This window comes from Sturnira hondurensis, unplaced genomic scaffold, assembly GCF_014824575.4.
Source record: "Sturnira hondurensis isolate 20B ecotype Veracruz unplaced genomic scaffold, ASM1482457v3 Scaffold0008196, whole genome shotgun sequence".
Taxonomy (NCBI): Eukaryota; Metazoa; Chordata; class Mammalia; order Chiroptera; family Phyllostomidae; genus Sturnira; species Sturnira hondurensis.
The window spans coordinates 5,289,447-5,308,970 of record NW_028080827.1 but is presented as its reverse complement, the minus strand read 5'-3'; the positions used below and the strand labels follow the sequence as shown (position 1 = coordinate 5,308,970).

Below are 19,524 nucleotides of genomic sequence, written 5' to 3'. Positions count from 1 at the left end.
GCTCCATCTTTATTTGTCTATCAATGGCTTTTATTGATGTGCTATTTTTTTCATGGAGAAATGCCTTGGAAAAAGTTGATATTCTCATTCCTGTGTCAGGATGAAATTTCAGAAGCAGAAAAGTGGAAAGTACAAGAGCTTCAGTAGGGCTTATATTTTTCTATTTTAGTGAATGGCAATTAAAGAGTTAAAAAATTAATATATTTTTTAATTTTCAATCACCTTATTATATTCTTTAAAATTTGTTGAGGCTTGCTTAATGGCCTGGTATGTATTCAATTTCCATAAATGTTTCACGTGTGCTTGAAATGAATGTATATTTTACAGTTATTGGTTCAGTTATTAGTTATTACTAGGTTCTAAATATATCCACCAGGTAATGGTTATTAATGGTATTGCTCAATATTCTATCTCTGTGGATTATTTTGATTATTTGATTTCTCAGTTAATGAGAGTGCAACTGCAACGCAGTTGCAACCCAGGCAGGGGCCCTGACTGGGAATTGAAGCGATGACCTTTCCATTCACAGGCTGACACTCAATTCACTGAGCCACACCAGCCAGGGCAAGTATTTTTTAATACGATGACAAGGGCTAAACTGTTGGTATGGATATCCCACAGAATAAGCACCTGGTCTAGCTGGTTGGTGAGTGGAAACGGTCTGATCTCTAGAGCTGGCATTGGAATTCAGTGTTGAAGAATGAGTTAGAGTTGGCATTGTCATTCTATGAATGTTAGCTATTATTTTTAGTATTAATACATTTATTTCTTTTCCTTTCAGGACAGTTGACTTATCAAGTTCAATCACCTGACGAAGGGGCTCTAGTGACTGCTGCCAGACATTTGGGGTTCATTTTTAAGTCTCGGACCCCAGAGACAATAACAATAGAAGAATTGGGAACACTAGTTACTTACCAACTGCTTGCCTTTTTGGATTTCAACAATATCAGAAAAAGGATGTCTGTCATAGGTATGGTTGATAGTTGAGATTATTTTTAATCTTCGATAGTATAGTACTATTGTTATATTGATGCTTCTCAAGGGTGACTTTATTCTTGGTTACAGGCTAAGAACTGTGATATTTTTATAACTGTGAAATTCTGTCATCCTCAACTTAGCCTCAGCCTCAACACTGTAGTAACAGCTACCATTTAACAAATACTTATGTGTCCAGCACTGTTCTACATGCTCTACAATTCAGGGGTGTCAAATTGATTTTCACCTGGGGCCACATCAGCCTCACAGTTTCCTTCAAAGGGCTGAATGTAACTTTAGGACTGTATAAATGTAACTACTCCTTAACTAGGGGCAAGGAGCTCTACATTCAGCTCTTTGAAAGCAACCTCAAGGCTGACGTGGCCCCCGGCGAAAATGAGTTTGACACCCCTGCTCTACATGAACGAACTGATTTAATTGTCACCAAAAACTGTGTTATATTTTTATGATATTTTGAAGATAATAAAACTGAGACGCAGAGTAATTGAGCCACTTGCCCAAGGTCACACAGCTTGACCGGAATAGCTGGAATTAAAATCTAGGGGGTCTGACTGCTAAGCCCATTCATTTCATCACTACACAACACTGGTGCAGGGTGAGTTCCTGACTTACATGGCACATGATGTTGTTGTCAACATTGTTGTTTTGTGACCATCATCAGCCTCATCAGCCTCCTCATTTTCATTCATTTACTCTGCTTACCTGCGTTGCTGGAGGTGATCACTTGAGACTGGATCAGCACCACAACAGATAACGCTTTTTAACTCTTGCTCTAACCCTTGGTGCTATGTCAATGTGCTTTTCATCCTTACTTTGCTCCTGTTTCCAGTCCTTATAACAGATGTTCTAAGCTTTTGTCCTCTCCTCAAGTCCTTGACTCTGCCATGATCTCCTCACTCATGGAAACTCAATTCATCTTCTGTTTCTCAAAAAAAAAAAGAGGTGTTCAGAAATGTGCACCGTCACCTTACACTTTGTCCCATCCTCCTCCTTCATCCCCAAGCTGTCACTTCACTCATTCTTTTTTCTGCTCTTGGTTCTTTTCAAAGCTGAAGGTTCCACCCAGTCCCCTTCCTTCTTTGTGTCTTTGATTTCTTCTTTATCACTAACTTCTTCTTTCAGCCCACAACTCTATTATTATCCTGTTTCCTTAAAGATATTCTTCATGTTCCAACCTCCACAGATTTGCCACTCCATTTCCTTCTTTCCATCACAATCTAATTTTTTTAAGGTCAGTTTTTGCCCCTTACCTATATTTCTCTTTTCAGCCTATTAGGGTGAGGCTTCTGCTGCCACTACTCAAGAAGAATGCTTTCTCAGAAGTTTCCAATCACCTCATAACTTCCCCAGCAGTTGCCTTCTTTATCTATCTACCTACTTATACCTATTACCCATCCAACCATCCATCCATCCGTTCATTTATCCATCTCATCATCTACATATCTATCTACCTACTTACCTACCTACCTATCTACCTTTTTAAACTTTGTAATATCGATACTGTTGACCTTCTCAGAACACTCCTCTTTCGACTTCTGCAACCTCACCGGCTCCTGGTTCTCCTCTTGTCCTGTCTTTTCTTTCTCCAGATCCTTTGTTTACTACCCTCTGTCCTATTCTTCAGTGTGATGTCATTTTCTCTCCTTACTTTCTGTTATCCTCTTGGGTAGTCTTGACCACTCACATGGTTGTAGCTATTGTCTATATTCTGAGTCTTTCCTACATAGTTCTTTAGCTTTAATCTGTCTCTGAGGTCTACAAATATTTTCAGCTTTCTCCTGGATTCAGTTTTTCACCACTAGGTTGTACTATGGTTACCTCAAATTCAATGGGTCTGATATAGAACTTTCTTTCAGAGGTATTGCTCTTTCTATAGCCCTTATTAAAATTGTTAACCATCCCTTTTTACTGTATGCCTATCAGTAAACTGAACACTTTACAATGAACTATTCTATTAAATTCTTGCAATAGTATGTTACTCCATTTAGAAGGTGAGGGAATTAAGGCTCAAAGACTTTAAGTAACTTACCAAAGATTTTCACACATCTGTCACACGACTTGTAACACGACTTGTCACACAGTTGGTAAGATGCAGAGCAAATATTTGAACTCAGATCTATCTTTCCCCAAAGTCTGGCCTCTTAACCCCTATTGTAGCTCACTTTTGACACCTCAACTCCTTTATGCCCCTAGGCTAGTGGTTCTCAAGCTTTAGCTCCCATCACAACGACCAGAAGGGCTTTTTAAAACACAGATTGCCAGTCGTCAGTCCCAGATTTCTGATTCAATAGGTCTGGGTGGGGCCTAAAAAGTTTACATCTAATAGGCTCCCACATTATCCAATGCTGATACTGCTGGTCCGGGGCCGCAGTTTGGGTGACTTCCCTAGACTTATAATAGGTCATCAAATACTACTCGTTAATTCCTCAGAGCTGTTTGGAGAATTTCCCAAACCTCTCTCCTTCTCTGCTACTCTCTTCACTCAGGCCTCAGCATCTCTTGCCTTATAGAATCCTCAGTAGTTACCCTGTTTCTGAGTTGTTCCTTCTTGAGGTATTATAGTAAACTCTCTAAAAATGGCCCCCAAGCTCCTTTTTATTGTAAAGGCCTTCTTTCTTTTTCTCTTAATTTTAAGTAGCTTGGCTTTAGTTAATGCTTTAATTAACTTTAATTAATGCTTGTGTTGTATTATTGCAATATCTTCAAAACTCTTCCCCCTTGAAATAGTCCTCCATGCTGACACCAGGGCGTTCTTACTAAAACTCCGGGCTGATTTTGCCATCATCTTCTTAAAAAAACTTTGGTGACTGCCTAGAACTTAGAGAATAAGCTCCTTAGGATGACATTCAAGATTATGTGCAATTTGACGACAGTTGGTTCTTCCACTTCCCTAGATACTGTGCTCCAGCTCGTCAGACCTCAGCATTGCCGGCGTGTGTTGTGTACTTCCACACCCTCTGTGTGTGCTATTTCCCCTGCCTAGAAGTCTCCTTTTCTCCACTTCTTTCTTAAAAAACTCCTACCTGCCTGGTAATGTCTAATTCAAGTGTCGCCTAGTCGCTCAATTCTTTTCCTACTCTCTCAGGAAGTGTATTTTCCTTTGTTCTCCTGAGCCCCTTGTTCCTGACATGAGTGTGATACCAGCCCCGTGACTTTCCCGGTTGGTAGAGTGTGTACTACTTGAAGGCAGGTGCTATGCCTTAATCTTCTTAAGCTTCCTGGGACCAAAACACAGAGTTTGGCACACACTAAGTTCTGTAAATGGTTTTTAAATATAATGTTACCCTACACTGTGTGACTTACGAATATTCTGATCCTCATAGTAAATCAATTTCTACTGCTTAAAACGTGTGCGTATGTAATTGTAGAGGTAGAGTGTTGGATCTTTAACTACTGGAAACTAGCCCTGGGAGATTGCTCTCAGCAGGTCAAAACCAAACATCATCTGTGGCTATTTATTTTTGTATTTTGGACAACAGGCTCTAGGCAGTCATCATAGATGCTGCCGACGAACAGACATGTGGCTCTAAGTGTCCACCTAATATAGCAGTGGGAATTATCTTCCATTTACAGCTTCGGGGGAGGTGTTACTGGTGTTGGGTTGGCCCAGAACTGGCCTTGAGGGTGTTGACAAAAACCTAAGATTGCTACACAGGGAAACTCTTGGCTTCTCCCCAGCATCAGTCACCATTACAGGCTGTGGAGAAATCACAGCCTGACCACAAACATCAGATGTTTGCCTTAATAGATCCCATATGAGGAAAGGTAATGTTCCACCACAAACTCATGCAGGCTTGAGGGCTCTATTTTGGCTCTATTTGGTTTTTAATCTGGCGGAATCTGAAAGAAGGACTCAGTGCGGGTAGAAAAGTCTCTGTTTGATAACGAGGCAAAAAGCAATGCCAGTCTCATGACTGTCACATGCTTTGTCTGTGGGGACAACACCCTGATGTGAAGGCTTAGAAATTTGCTGCTGTCCTGTTTCTTCATCTCCTCTTCCTCCTTCTTTTTTGCCTATTACTTATTGAATCATAAATGTATACCAGTAATACTCTCATTTTGGAGCAAGAATCCTGATTTAGTTTAGAGCTATGCAAATAAAAATAGATTTCTGTAGAGAATTATGTAAGAGGGTTTAGAATCTTCTCTATTGATAAACATTTATATCTCATTATACAGTTTTAGAAGTATAGATTCTACTAATTATGTAAATAAAATACAGAGATAATATTCAAAGATAGTTATTACTACAGGTAAGTGGCAGGTAATCGTTAAAGGAGAATAAATTATAAGAGCTCTTGAAAGGCCCTGGCAAGATTCTTAGATAGGGTGGCTCAACCCTAAACTGTTTAATGGCTACCAAAGTACAGATCACACTGCCATATGTCAGGCATTCCTCTGTAGGAATGTATGAACAGCCACCCCACTGAGATATGGCAAAACAGAATTATTAATCACCCTTCACAGTGTTGCTACTGCATTTACTCTTACAGCATAAACCTGTAACTATTTCTGATCTTTTTTTCCCTTATGTCACAAAGGCATAGCTGCTGCTTTCAATGAATTTTGCATAATTATAATTCAACTCAGTTAAACAAATATTTATTAAGTGCTCACCATGTTCCAGGGACTTGAAGATCTAGAGAAGATGGAATTGAAAAATGTTCTGTGTGGTAGTATTGAGAAGATGATGAAGCAGGGTAGGAAATAGGCTAGAAAGAGCCAGATCTTGAAGATTTCTGTTTATTTCATGTTAAGAAATCTGCACCTGATTTAAGGTCATTGCAAGATTCCAATTTTTTATTGCAAGATTTCAAGCAATAGTGGGAAGATGATTCTGTCTGGTTAACAGAAGAGTATGGGGCAAGTAGGACTGGAAAGGGTAAAATCATTTAGGTTAATGTGACAATCTAGGCAAGAAAGAAGGTGACAGAGAGAAATTTATGACTTTAAATGAATGTGTGGATTTGAACAGGGAGGAGCTTTGAATGATCCAGGTATCTGATGTGGACCAAGTGAATGGTAAATCTGGTTATTGAGACTGGAAATGTAGGAGGAGTAGCTAGTTATTGAAGAAAGAAAATGTGCCCTTAAAGGGATTAGTGCTGGGTTAAGAGAAGGCATCAGAGATGGAAAGTTTTTACTGAGTAAGAAAGTTGTAGAGCCAAAAAGGACGTTAAAATTTAGAGTTTTAAAAATATCTTTCACATGTAGAAACTGAGACTAAGAAATGGTAAGGGATTGCACAAATCATAATGGGTTTATGATTTCCATAAACAAGTGGTTCTCAATATGTGGTCTGGGAAACTGTAGGAAATATTGAGTTTTTTTCAGAGGATGCAGAAGTCCTACCATTGATAATATAATGAGAATGGTTTACATGACATTGATGTAACCTGGCAGCCAAGGGGAGTGGGTTGGAATGTGAATACGTGAACAATGATGACTTCACTGTACTAGTCAGTAGAGGTTGTAGACACTGTTGAGTGAGTTATGTGTACTGTGTGGCCATTGCATTCAAAATGACTAAGTGAATGGAGCAATGAATCTGCATCAAATTTTGTGTTAAGCTTGAACATTTCTCTGCGGAAACTATTCAGATGATTCAGAAGGCCTCAACTATGGGCAACTGGTTATTGGGAGCTTCATCATGACAATATACCCACCCATATATCACATCTCATGTAGAGGTTTTTTGTGAAACATTAAATTAGCCAGGTGACTCAGTCCTCATACGTCCCAGACTTGGTGCCCTCCAACTTTTGGCTTTTCCCAAAACTAAAATCACCTTTGAAAAGAAAGAGATTTATTGAATATTGATGCAATTCAGGAAAGTACAATGGGGCAGCTAATGACTATTGGGAGAACTGTGTGAGGTGCCAAGATGCCTACTTTGAAGGGAACTGAGTTGTCATTGTTCTATGTATCTTCTTCAATAGTGTCTCCATTTTTCATATTACACGGATGGGTACTTTCAGGACAGGCCTCACATTTTATGTACACATATATCCTCACCCGGAGACATTTTTTTCACTGCTTTTAGAGACAGAGGAAGGGAAGGAGGAAGGAAGGGAGAAAAACATTGATGTGGGTCACCGACATTGACTGATTACATCCCGTATGTGCCCGGACCAGGGGTCAGACCTAGAACCCTTTGGCTCCCAGATGATGCTCCTACTAACTGAGCCGCACTGGCCAAGGCCCCCCAGACCTTATAATACTAGTGTTATGTGTCTTTTACATTCTTTTTTCTCATGAGTATTCTGTGCAGTTTTATAAAAGCCACATGCTGTATAATATCACAACAAATTGAATGCAGAAACAGATATGAAATCTAACTGTCTTCTATTAAACCAGGCATTAAAGGGACCTGTAATGATGTAAAACAATGCCAGTCTCCAAACTCAGTTTTATTGTCTGGAAAAATATTGTTATATTTCATAGAAATATTATTTATGTTAATATAATATGCAATATATTTATTACTCTAATAATTATCATTATAGTAATACATAGTATATATGTACTATATAGTAATGTTATATATGTCATAAGACCATTAATATAATATAATCTCTCAGTTTTAATTTCTAATATGGTAAATATTGATAGAACACACATAAAAAGTTCTTTGGAGTTTCTCATGAAGTTTTAAGAGTGTAAAGGGGTTTTGAGACCCAAATGTTTGAGAATGGATGTCCTAGTTTGGACTATCAAAAAAGATCATAAAGAAGTCACACTGGCAAATATAAGCCATACCTACTTTGCTTTTATAGTTCTGGTGTTCTGGTGATGTGAGGAAGAAAATATGAGGAAACTATTAAGTTGAATTGCTATAAGAGTAAGAAGAAGTCTTTCCTAGGAATAAATGTCCCCTTACCCGCTTGAATAGTTAGACAAATTGCATATATGTTTTTTTCCTCTCAATGTGGGCAACTAAAGCTAAATACAAGAAAACTGCATGAGTTACAGCAACTAGGAAACTGGTTAGAAGAGATGATGGACCTAGACAAGTCACAGTTCAAAAAGTTTCCAGGGTGCATTGGATGAAGTGTTAATGAGGGTTGTTAGAGGGGAAAGTAATCTATTGTATTATGATATTTATATTGCTTTAAATCAAGCTCTAAAATTTGTATTCTGTTAAATTAATAGTGGTCCATATTTATGTTCATCTGTTTTGAGGCATTCTATCTTTAGCAAAAAAGTATAATTGAGTGGAAGGCATGTATAATCTATGACTTGATGGAGCTTCTGAGGGTCAGAGTATTCATCTCATGAAGTTGTGACCCAGCCAGTTGTTTTAAATTGTAGGCCATTCCTGAAAAGAAATACATATGTCATGTCATGTCATGTCATGTCATGTTATTTACTCATTCAAAAAATAATTAAGTGCCTAACATATGCCAAGCTATAAAACCAGGCTTCCAAAGGTAGGCCAAGTATTCTGCGTTTTAAAAAAGACTTGTCTGACAGTAACCTGTAGGACATCCAGGGGAAGGCTTGGGGATCAGAGATGAGATGAGCCTGGTGAAGGCTATCATCCTCACACTCTGGGAGCAGGTTAAAAACAAAGCCATGCTAATACAGACTTCCAGTGAGAAGAAGACAGAAACTTTAATTTTGAAGGCCCTCGGTGAGGCATGCTTACAACCAGAATTTTGACTCAAGAAGGAACCTCCAAGAAAGGAAGGGTTTCTTCAAGAAGTAAAGGGGGTAAAGAAATTTGTTAGCAAAGGCTGAGAACTAATGCATAAACCGATGCATATGGAGATCATTTGGCATATCACTGATTGTTATTCCTACAGTAGGTCTTGAATTTCATGCCAGGAGACAGGCAAATACAGCAACTCAATACAGGCTTAATTTAAATGTATCAACCCTTGACAGAAGTAGTAAGCAAGGATAATAGGACAGTTATACACACCAGAATAAAAACACTGTTTCTGGGTTTGGGAAATCAAAGGATTCCAGTAGATGAAATATTTCTAAGTTAATAAAACAGGAATAAAGCCAAGTGACTTAGGTAGTGAGTGACCTTCTAACCAGACACTGAATATTTTACTACTGGCTAAAACATTATGCCCATTTCCAAGTTGCCTGGCTAGAGCCTTGGGAGAGCCCAGTTTTGACAGATTTTATTGATTAAAATCTGCTTTCCAAACTTTTTTATTTTCAGTTCGAAACCCGGAAGGACAGATAAAGCTTTATTCCAAAGGAGCAGACACTATTCTGTTTGAAAAACTTCATCCATCCAATGAAGACCTTCTGACTTTGACGTCAGACCACATCAGTGTAAGTGCCTCTGTCTACGGTTTGCACAACGGCCCTTTGGCCACTTTCTATGGTTAGGTCTCATTTAAAAAATATCAGTTAAATGATCTGACTTCTGAAATAGAAAACATGTGGAGACTGGTCCACAGGGAACTGTGCCAGTAAATATCTGGAAACTGGCACTTGGACCCACCGCCTGCCCTGCCGAGAATCTGGTTGGTCTCACCACAGGTGGATTAACACAGCCGAGACGTAGCCACTGAATGTGGGTTCCTGAACTCCAGCCAGGAGAAGGCTCAGGACACCTAGGGAAACCTGCTCGAACTCCCCTGTGGTGTGGGGCTGTGCCCGGTGGGAGACTGGACTGGTTCAACGAAGAAGAGCCGGACAGTTGCTTTCCCTTTCTTCCACTGTGTCTGGCACCTATGGAATCTCTTATGATCATTGCCACTGAAAATCTTAGGGTTGTGTTTAAAGGGTGAGGGGAAAATAATCTCTGTGTGTAGCCAATTTTCTCTTCCAATGGTCCATTTATTCAGGGCATAAATCACGGTAAGCCCCTTATGTTTCCTAGGTGAAGTTACCAATTGTATACATTCTGCGGCTATGCATAATTTCTTTCCAAAAGCTTTCTGAAGGAAGCTGGGGTAATCTTTAGCAAGTTTTTTTGAAAAGGAGTATGAATTAGTGTGAACATCACCTGGTCTGAACCTGAGATTCAATTGTCATCCTAGTACTTGCTTGAAGTTCTGTTAACCCAACATGAACTTGAAGGGCAGCTGGCCAAAACTCTCATTTCCTCACTGGTTTCTCTCTTTTAAAAAATTATTGAGGGTTTGTGTTCTTTGTCAAGCCCTATGTTTAATACAAAACATTCCCCAACTCTTTAAAAAACAAACAAACAAACAAATTTCAAAAACTCTGTCTGACTTTAAGTTTAAAGAATGATGGTTTAGTAATATTGGGTACAAACATAGCTATTGTTTTTCTCTTTCCAAGAGAGCATTCTTGATTTCGTTTTAATCTCTTCCAGAAGGCCGACATGGTCTTTTTAATTTTTTTATGAGAACAATATTGGAATCATAAGTATCTGACTTTTGCCACTGCTCAAACACCAAGGCCCTGAATTTTCATACGTTCTCCTTTCATACAAAAATATAGGAAGCCTAATTTGGTCTTTTTATATTTCTACGCAAGAGAAATTTTTACAGGTAATAATCAATTTAACTTGCTCTTTGCTTCATTCACTTTGTTTATTTTGGCTTTTGAATTCTGAGGTTTGAAATTTATATTTAATTATTGATTTAAAACTGTTTAATGATAGGAAACAACCTTGCTCAAATGCTCATTTAGGATCCAACTTGTGTTTCATGTGCTAATTAAATAACTTAAATCATCTGTTCCCCTTTGTAATGTCTTCTTAGGGTTGATTCACTATTGTGCAGAGCAGAGAGGAAAGCATTGTAATGCCCAGTGATGTTGCAAGTTAAAGGCGAAGAAGCATTATGCAAATTAAGAGGACAAAAGACCGTTAGACCACAGGGACTCCATTTTCAGATCAGTAGGGGAGCTAGGGGTGGTCCTGGGAGGCAAGGCTTATAAATGTGATTGCAATATCCAATGGGCTACCAACTGCCTACAAGATAAATTTGGAGAATTTTCTCATGGTCTTTCTGGGCTAAACCACATCATTGCAGTCTGCACACTGGCTTTGCTTTCCATTAACCTAATTAGGATGTGTCACGGTTTAACTTGTGCATGCTCAGAAACCTGTGTGTGTTCCGTGAGCCAAAACACACAGAGAAGGTATGTTCAATGGCAATACCCAAAGGCATAGAAATGGCTATAAAAATGCTTACAGTGTGCAGGCCCATAAAATGGCCACAGGAGGCCTAGGCAAAGTGGGAGGTTTTTAGCATTTCCCCAGAGCAATCTACACATGTTTCTAGCTCTGGCGTCTATGTGAGACACAGCCACTACCAGTCTCCTATTTTTTTTTTTTGTTTTTTGTTTTACTGTTAGAAGGGGAAAGCACCAGAAGTATCATTTAAGATTGTCAGTTTACTGAGATAAAAATGGAAAAGTATAATTCTCCCACTAATTTGAGTCTGTTATTAAATACACACTTCATAGAAAACAGTTTATAAAAATTTTTTTTGAACTAACCTGACTGATGGTATCTTTTTAAAGTCTCAAACCATTTTTATTACTAAAGTGAAACTTTTATATAGGATTAAAAAATCTTCACCGAGGATATGTTTATTGATTTCAGAGAGAAAGGAAGGGAGAGATAAAGACATTGATGTGAGAGGGAAACATTGATGGATTGCTTCCTGTACATGTCCCAACCGGGAATCAAACCCACAACCTAGGTATGTGCCCTGGCCAGGAATTGAACCCACAACCTTTTGGTTTATGGGATGACATTCCAACCAACTGAGCCACCTCACCAGGGCTAGCTTTTTTTTTTTTTTTAATGACAGGAGATCTGGAATGAAAAGTCATCCTCCACTTCTACTCCTATTTTCCAAAAGCAAACATTTATATTGACTTTCTCCCCTTTTCCCCTAGAGCTTGCTATAACATAATCTTAATTAACAGGCTTAAACTTCTAGTATCTAACATCTATTTATGCATCTATTATCGACTCTTATCTATTTATTGTGGAAAGTTTCAAGGACAAGCAAAAATAGGACCAGGTTCATTTCAGACATAGCTATAGTGTTAGGGGGAAGGTGACAAGACTCTGTGGACAGCCTCTGCCTTTGATTTGAGAGCTGTGGTTCCTCGGAGGGCCCTTTTCTTTCCACTGGAAGCTGAGTACCATGGGCCTTGAAGCAGGCTGGGTTCCTCTCATTGCCAGGAGGACTTCCTTCAGGTGGGGGACAGGTTGAAAAATCAATATATATATGTCGCTTCAAATGGATATTTCAATTCACAGGCACTGTTAATCACCTCTCAACTGGGACATCTCAACAGGCATTTTAATTGTCTTTTAGGGGGAGGGCTAGCTCCCCTGAATGTTTTTAACCCAATACAAATAATATTCAAAATGCAAACATTATCCCTCATTTCTAAGGGGGCTAAAAACTTGAAGGCCAGGAAAGACAAATTGTGCCTTGGGATAAAGTGAATTTGCAAAACTTTCGACCCATTATTGTTCTTCTTCTTGCTATAATGATTATTTTGGGATGGCTCCTAAATCAATGTCTGTTCTGGCAGGAATTTGCAGGGGAAGGCCTTCGAACCTTGGCCATCGCATACAGAGATCTGGATGACAAGTACTTTAAAGAGTGGCAGAAGATGCTTGCAGAGGCAAATACTGCCACAGATGAGAGGGATGAACGGATAGCTGGGCTGTATGAAGAAATCGAAAAGGATTTGATGGTATGAGTTTAGAAGCATGATGGTTTGTGTTTATAAAGAGGATAGTATATGTTTAGCGAGCTAGCGTAAGAATAATCCATTGGCTAAATCATCTTGCGCACAGCAGATGTTACTCTTTCAAACACTGAATCATGCTTTCTGTGCTGGCTTTGAGTTTGCCATGTGTGTCCCTGGAGAGCCTAAAGGATTATTTCTGTTAAATGTAGCTTATGTAATTGGAAGTCACCCAAGAGTAGAAGATTGGAGATTCCCTATTCTTTGTCAACCTCTACTTTGGTGTTATTTTTTCCCTCCCTGCTTTATAACCCACCTTTTTAGAGCAGGGAAACTTGCCGTGAAGAGTGGGGCTGCAGCTCTAAACCGTTTTAGACCCATGAGATTCAGACGATATCTGTGCTGCCCAGAGTATGACAGTATGATCTATTCTAGAAATCACCCTTCCCTGAGGCCCCAGTGGACAGGATGCATAGCTACAGTGAGGTACTAGGGAGCACACTGTGTTCATCTTTGGATGAAATATTGCAGAAGAACTTCATTTCTTAGTTTATGTCATCTGCTGATGTGTTAATTTAGGAGAATGGCTCTACATTTTTGTGCACCTGATGGAGATGAGGGCTCTCCTTTGGACCCTTTCATGCTTTTATAAGTGGGAAAGCAGCTGGGGAGTTCTGAAGTCCTTAGGAAGCCCAAATGGCTTCTGATTGTTTAGGCTAACTTCCAGGATCTTTGCCACTAATTGGTGTGCCTATCAGGTGGCTTGATTTGGGAAGCTCCTCTTGGGTCTGTTCCAACCCATCTCTGAACATAATAGGTTGCTTGCTATATTAATGCATTGCAATTTCCACCCTCAATTCATGTTCTTTGACCTCTAAACTCCACAACTGAAAGCTGCAGATGTTTTAGCTGTTGTTTGCATGTATTAACGTAGGTATTCTCTATTTTTCAATGAAGCTTCTAGGTGCCACTGCTGTAGAAGATAAATTACAAGAAGGTGTTATTGAAACAGTTACAAGTTTATTGCTAGCCAATGTTAAGATCTGGGTCCTAACAGGAGACAAACAAGGTAATTTGAAAATGGATAATGATGTTTTGAACAGAGGGTGATAATATATATGGTAAAATTTTAATTAATTAGAAAGTTGAATTAGTTAGATATTTTCCCAGTCCTTCATATAGGAAAAAGTCAAAATACAAAAAAGATATTACTTGGCTGTAAAAAACAAGAAAATTTTACCCTTTGCAACAGTGTAGATGGACCTAAAGAACATTATGCTAAGTGAAATAAGCCAATCAGAGGAAGACAAATACCATATAATTTCATTCACATGTGGAATCTAATGACCAAACCGAATTAACAAGCAAAATAGACCCAGACTCATAGATAGAGAGCTGGATGACAGTTTGTGCTGGGGTGTTAGGGGGTAGAAGAAGGATTGAGCAAAAAGGAAAAAGGACTCATGGACGTGGACAACAGTGGTGATTGCAAGGACGGTATAAGGGGGACACAGAGTAATGGAAAAAATAGAATAAAAAGTAAATAAGGAAGAATTTGCTATTTAAAAATAAACAAAAACAAATTAAGAAAATATCTTCTATAGTAGTCTTCAATAGTAGTCTGTTGAATTTCAACTAACTCACTTCTTAAACCTAATAATGTAGACAATGATGGAATTAAAAATGTTTAACAATTGATTTATATGAGCACAGCCTCCAGTGAGGACAGAGGCTGGTGCAGTACTGAAGCAGGACATTGGAGACCTTAGGACAACTCTTTTAGTATCTTGATGCTATGCAGGGAGGTTTGGGGATCTTAAAGGAGGGACCAGGGCAGTGGACAGGCTTTGGGAAGGCTCAGAGGAGCAACCATTTATCAGCTGGTATGGAAGTATTTTGGTATTTTAACAACAACCACAGCTCTACTGGTCCAACTTGGCTGAATTCCAGGTCTTCCCATGCAATGGTGTAATGAGAGGACCCACTTTCAGACACGACAAAATGCCAAGTCCATCAGAGAAAGAGTGCTTATGTTCATCATACTGTTTCCTAAGAAAGAAGAGGGAATCAATACATTCTGGATCTGTTGCTACAGTGATGGTTAGAACAAAAATGATTTTATGCTTGGCCCTCAGTAACCCAGAAATATTCAGTTAACTGGTGAACACATGATTTTCAGATCTGTCTACCTGCTAGGTATTTTTAGAACATTGGAGGACTTTCAGATATGATAAATCAGTTTACGCACTCACCAGAATCACTGGTCACAAAAAAATAAACAGAAAGTTGAGCTCTGTAGTGTGTTACTACATACAGAGTTCCTGGAGTTTGATGTTGATCAGTATGTACGTCTGTTTAATTAGTTATGAATATCCCCAAGTTTACTATTATTTAGCCTTAATTTCTGTGGCTTAAACAAAGGATATGCTGAGATTTTATTGGTTGCTTTCCTTGACTTAGGACAGAGAAATCTAATGACTCCATAGAATTAGGTTGAGTCTAAGAACTCAATAGAATTAGAATCAAATTGCTTTATTGAAAATGGAAGGGTTACCTAACTATCCTAGGCTCTATTTCTGATAAGTAGTGGTAGGAATGCCCAATATCATGTGGTTTTCCAGTCAGCTGGTAGCCGCAGTCCATTCACTTAATGGGAAAATGACAATATTGCATATGGGAAAAATATAAAAATGTCATGAGAGCATTTTTGCTGCTCAGCTGAACATTTTGTGAGTTGTTTTTCAATTTGCCTACCATATCAAAATGGAAAAACAGCTAAGTTTTGTATTTTAATTCCCCAAAGGCTGTATTTGCAACCTCTGCTAAAAAATAGATGAGAAAACTGAGGACTCACAGATTTTGCTAGTGATCCATGGATTTAGCGATTGGTAAATTTGATCATGGGAGCCAGGATTTTGATTTTCCCTCTGCATCTCTCGCATTTTGTTGCCATTGTGCTCTCTCTGACATTAAGGGAACCTGTAAGGCACAAGGAAATACAGCAAGCACACAGGGTGCTTATATTATCCAGTGATGTTCTAACTGAAGTGCTCTTTGTTTTGTATCAGAAACGGCCATCAACATTGGCTATGCCTGCAACATGCTGACTGACGACATGAATGAAGTGTTCATTATAGCTGGGAACACGGCAGTGGAAGTCAGAGAAGAACTCAGGTAAGTAAGTGTTAAGGAAGGAGAAAGGGAAGAGAGGAAAGGAGAGAGAGAGAGGCAAAGGAAGATCACACAGTGAGAAAGTAGAAAGACATGCTATAGTTTCCTATGAACCCTTTCTGCATGTACCTAAAATTCTGTTCATTTTGGTGTCAAACAAGGTTGACATTAGTAGTGAATTAATGTCTTCAGGCTTCCAATATTCCCTAACTTGTTTTAAAAAATCATTTCCAATCATTTCCACTGTTATTTTTTAAAATTGTGTATTGACAAGTAACTCCTGTTAACTCTTACATGATAATGAGTGATCAGTGTTACTGGGGGCACTTGTTAAAATGCAAAATCTCTAGCTTCGTTCTGCCCTAAAAATATTTAAAATTAAGATGGGGCATACATACATATGGTTATGGTTATGGTAATGAACTATTAGAAATTACTCAGATACCCAGCCACAGGAATTTTGTTAATTACTATGCTATATACATGCATTGGAATACTATGCAGTCATTAAAGATGATTATATATTTATTGACATTGGAAGATATCCAGGATATATTTAAATAAAAGATGAGATTATAAAATATTGTGCAGTGTATGATCCCTTTTTAAAATAAAAAGTATGTATGTGTATGTATGTATATACAGTGGTGGACAAAAGTTGGTTTACAATTGTAAGTACATAAAAGCTTGTTCTTGCATTATTATTAGTTATTGTATTATTTTCCATACAGACAACTGTAAGCCTACTTTTGCTCACCCATGTATATGTATAAACCACACGTCTATACTCATATCTGTCTACTTACTGCCCATCAAACTCTGGAGGACGTATATAAAATTGTTTTCCCTGAGTGATAGAATTGTGTATGTATCATCGTTGCTTTCTTCTTTATGGTTCTTGGTATTATCTGAAGTTCATTTATTCATTACTCTTACAAGTAGGAAAAATTATCTCCATTTTTTAATGAGAAGAAAAAGATACTCAGAGGGAAAAAATAAATAATTTCTATCTAGGCTAATTATTTCAGGACCCTTGAGGCCACCTTGCTTAACTGACTGGCAAATAATGTTTATTTCAGCCCAGAGTTGGTTATCACCTCATTTTTAGAGTCTAAGACAGAGAGGCAGTGCATGGTAGAAAATTCTATATAAGATAAATCAATCCCTTTTTAATATTACTCTGCTTAATATTAGAATGGGAGAGGAAGGACAGTTAAGAAAAATTATTGTAGAGGTGCTCTATAATTCTAATCTTGGTTACTTACTGTGTTTTGCCATGTATAATGTGCACTGTTTTTGTTCAAAGTTTTGAGGGAAAAATAAGGGTGCACATTACACATGGCTATGATCATTACATACCATGGCATAATAATCCCATGGTATGCACCCATGTTTTTGTGTGTGCATTTTGTATAATGCACACAAAACTGTGGGTGCTCATTATACCTGGCACAGTACAGTATGTTAAAGCCCATAGATTTGGAGATGAAATATTGAAATCATAAATTTATGCCACTAACTTTTTTTGTTTTATACTTTTGAGTTCAGTGAGAGTTCGTACAAAACCAACCCCCTCCCCCCAAAAAAAAAGCATATCAGAAGGACAGGATCTAAGTGATAATAGCTATTGGGAAGAAATGACCTAAATGCTTACATTGAAACCTGTCAAATGTGTTTAGATTACTTCATAAACACGGATATGTAATGTTCATGATTATCATGCATAAGGCTCATTTCAAATTTAGTGTCGTGAAACCATTCTAGACACTTTAAGTGCTGCGTTAATTTTGCTGCCATAGCTGCTTTGTTATTGAGGGCGTGCCCAGAAGTCTACAATTAAATTCTGACATGGTTTATCGGAAGATTAATGCATTGATTACATTTCACCACCAAATATATGTCTTCTGCCCGAAAGAAAACAGACTGAGAATGTAATTTTGCTTTCAGGCAACCTCACTCATTCCATGTTTCATGAAGCATAGGCTTTATTACTAGAAAACCCATGTCTTATAACTAATTCAACCATGAAGTGATTCCACAGCTTCCGAGAAGTATACTGGTGATAGTACCAGAATATATTTCCTACTTTTTTAAAAGTATTTTTATTGATTATGCTATCACAGTTTTCCCCCTTTATTCCCCCTCCACCCTGTCCCCCTCAACCCTCCAGCATTCTTCCCCACTTAGTTCATTCCCATGGGTTGTACATGTAAGTTCTTTGAGTCCTCTGTCTCCTATACCATTTTTATCTTTCCCCGTCAATTTTATACCCACGAATATATGCTTCTTCTTTTCTGTACCTCCCCCCTCCCCCATTTCTCCCTTCCCCTTCCCTACTGATCTCCCTCTGTGTGATGTCCATTTCTCTGATTCTGTTCCTGTTCTGGCTGTTTGCTTAGTTTTTGTTTCTGTTGTTTTTAGGTCAATTCATTGATAGTTATGAGTTTGTTGTCATTTTACTGTTCATAGTTTTGATCTTTTTTTTCTTAGATAAGTCCCTTTAACATTTCATATAGTAAGAGCTTGGTGATGATGAATTCCTTTAACTTGACCTCATCTGGGAAGCACTTTATCTGCCCTTCCATTCTAAATGAAAGCTTTGCTGGATACGATAATCTTGGATCTAGGTCCTTGCCTTTCATGACTTTAAATATTTCTTTCCAGTCCCTTCTTGCCTGTAAGGTCTCTTTTGAGAAATCAGTTGATAGCTTGGTGGTCAGCCCCACCCCTCAGCCTCTTAACTGTGTGGTTTCTTGGAGTTGCCCGCCCATGGAGTCTGCCTTACTGGTCTGGTTGTTTTGGTTGATTTTTCTTTAATTCCTTGGTTCTTGGATTTCCATGCAGTTTGCTTTTCTGGTGCTTCTGGTTGTTTATTGATTTTAGATTGGTTGTTATCCTCCTTTTGGTTGTGAGAGGAAGTGAAGGGTTTCTACCTATGCCTCCATCTTGGCTGGAACTCCATATTTCCTACTTAATCAACAAAATATGCATTGTATTTTTTTGAACACCTACTTGGTAAAAAATTATTTGCATGAATGAGCAAGGGTTACAAATGTAAATGGCTCTAAGAGAAGGAAGATAACATTAGTTGTGTAATCTGGGCAATAGATAAGACAGTAGGGGGCAGTGGGGACTTTGGTAAGGCAAAGATCATCTCATCCGCAAACTCATACAGATTTTTTTTAATACTATACAGGCCAAACAAAATGCATCTTGTCCCTAATTCCCAATGGCTAGTGACCCAGGCAAAGCATTTTAGTAAGTTAAGTTCCTATCATAAATGATAAAACTTTAAAGCTCTACATAATCTCAGAGATCTAGCACACACTTGTAGAACTGCCCGAGTTTTCATAGCTGGTGTTAACAAGTCTGACTGGTGGGTACCATTCCTCCAGTTTCTAATAAAAAAACCACTTTCTAACTTGGTTCAGAGGTTTAATGTCGTCAGGTCACACAGGTAGTAAGGGATGGAACTAGGGCTTGAAATAAAAATTTCATGCACTTTCCCCCTTTCCTGTTGCCAGGGCAGTACTGTTCCTTAACTGCTCCTTTGTCATTGTGTCTTTGTCTCAACCTAGAGACAGCCTATGACAGATTCTATGGGTAAACCTATTTGGTGTACTTGATCAAGACTAGGAATTTGAAGAGTGGGGTTGTAGCCTGGGACTGTCACTGACTAACCAAAGGGCTAGCTGTCAGAGGCAG

The 19,524-nt window shown here is 38.5% G+C and overlaps 1 protein-coding gene across 7 annotated transcripts in view; it reads left to right on the top strand.

The window, feature by feature from the left end:
* Positions 1-19,524, top strand: part of ATP8B4 (ATPase phospholipid transporting 8B4 (putative)) — a 227,926-nt gene that overhangs the window by 168,634 nt on the left and 39,768 nt on the right. For all 7 annotated transcript variants that reach the window (XM_037054604.1, XM_037054605.1, XM_037054609.1 and 4 more), the window contains 5 exons: positions 782-970; positions 9,173-9,288; positions 12,490-12,654; positions 13,606-13,717; positions 15,717-15,822. In XM_037054604.1, the coding sequence (XP_036910499.1) occupies positions 782-970; positions 9,173-9,288; positions 12,490-12,654; positions 13,606-13,717; positions 15,717-15,822 (688 nt within the window). The remainder of the gene's footprint in view (positions 1-781; positions 971-9,172; positions 9,289-12,489; positions 12,655-13,605; positions 13,718-15,716; positions 15,823-19,524) is intronic.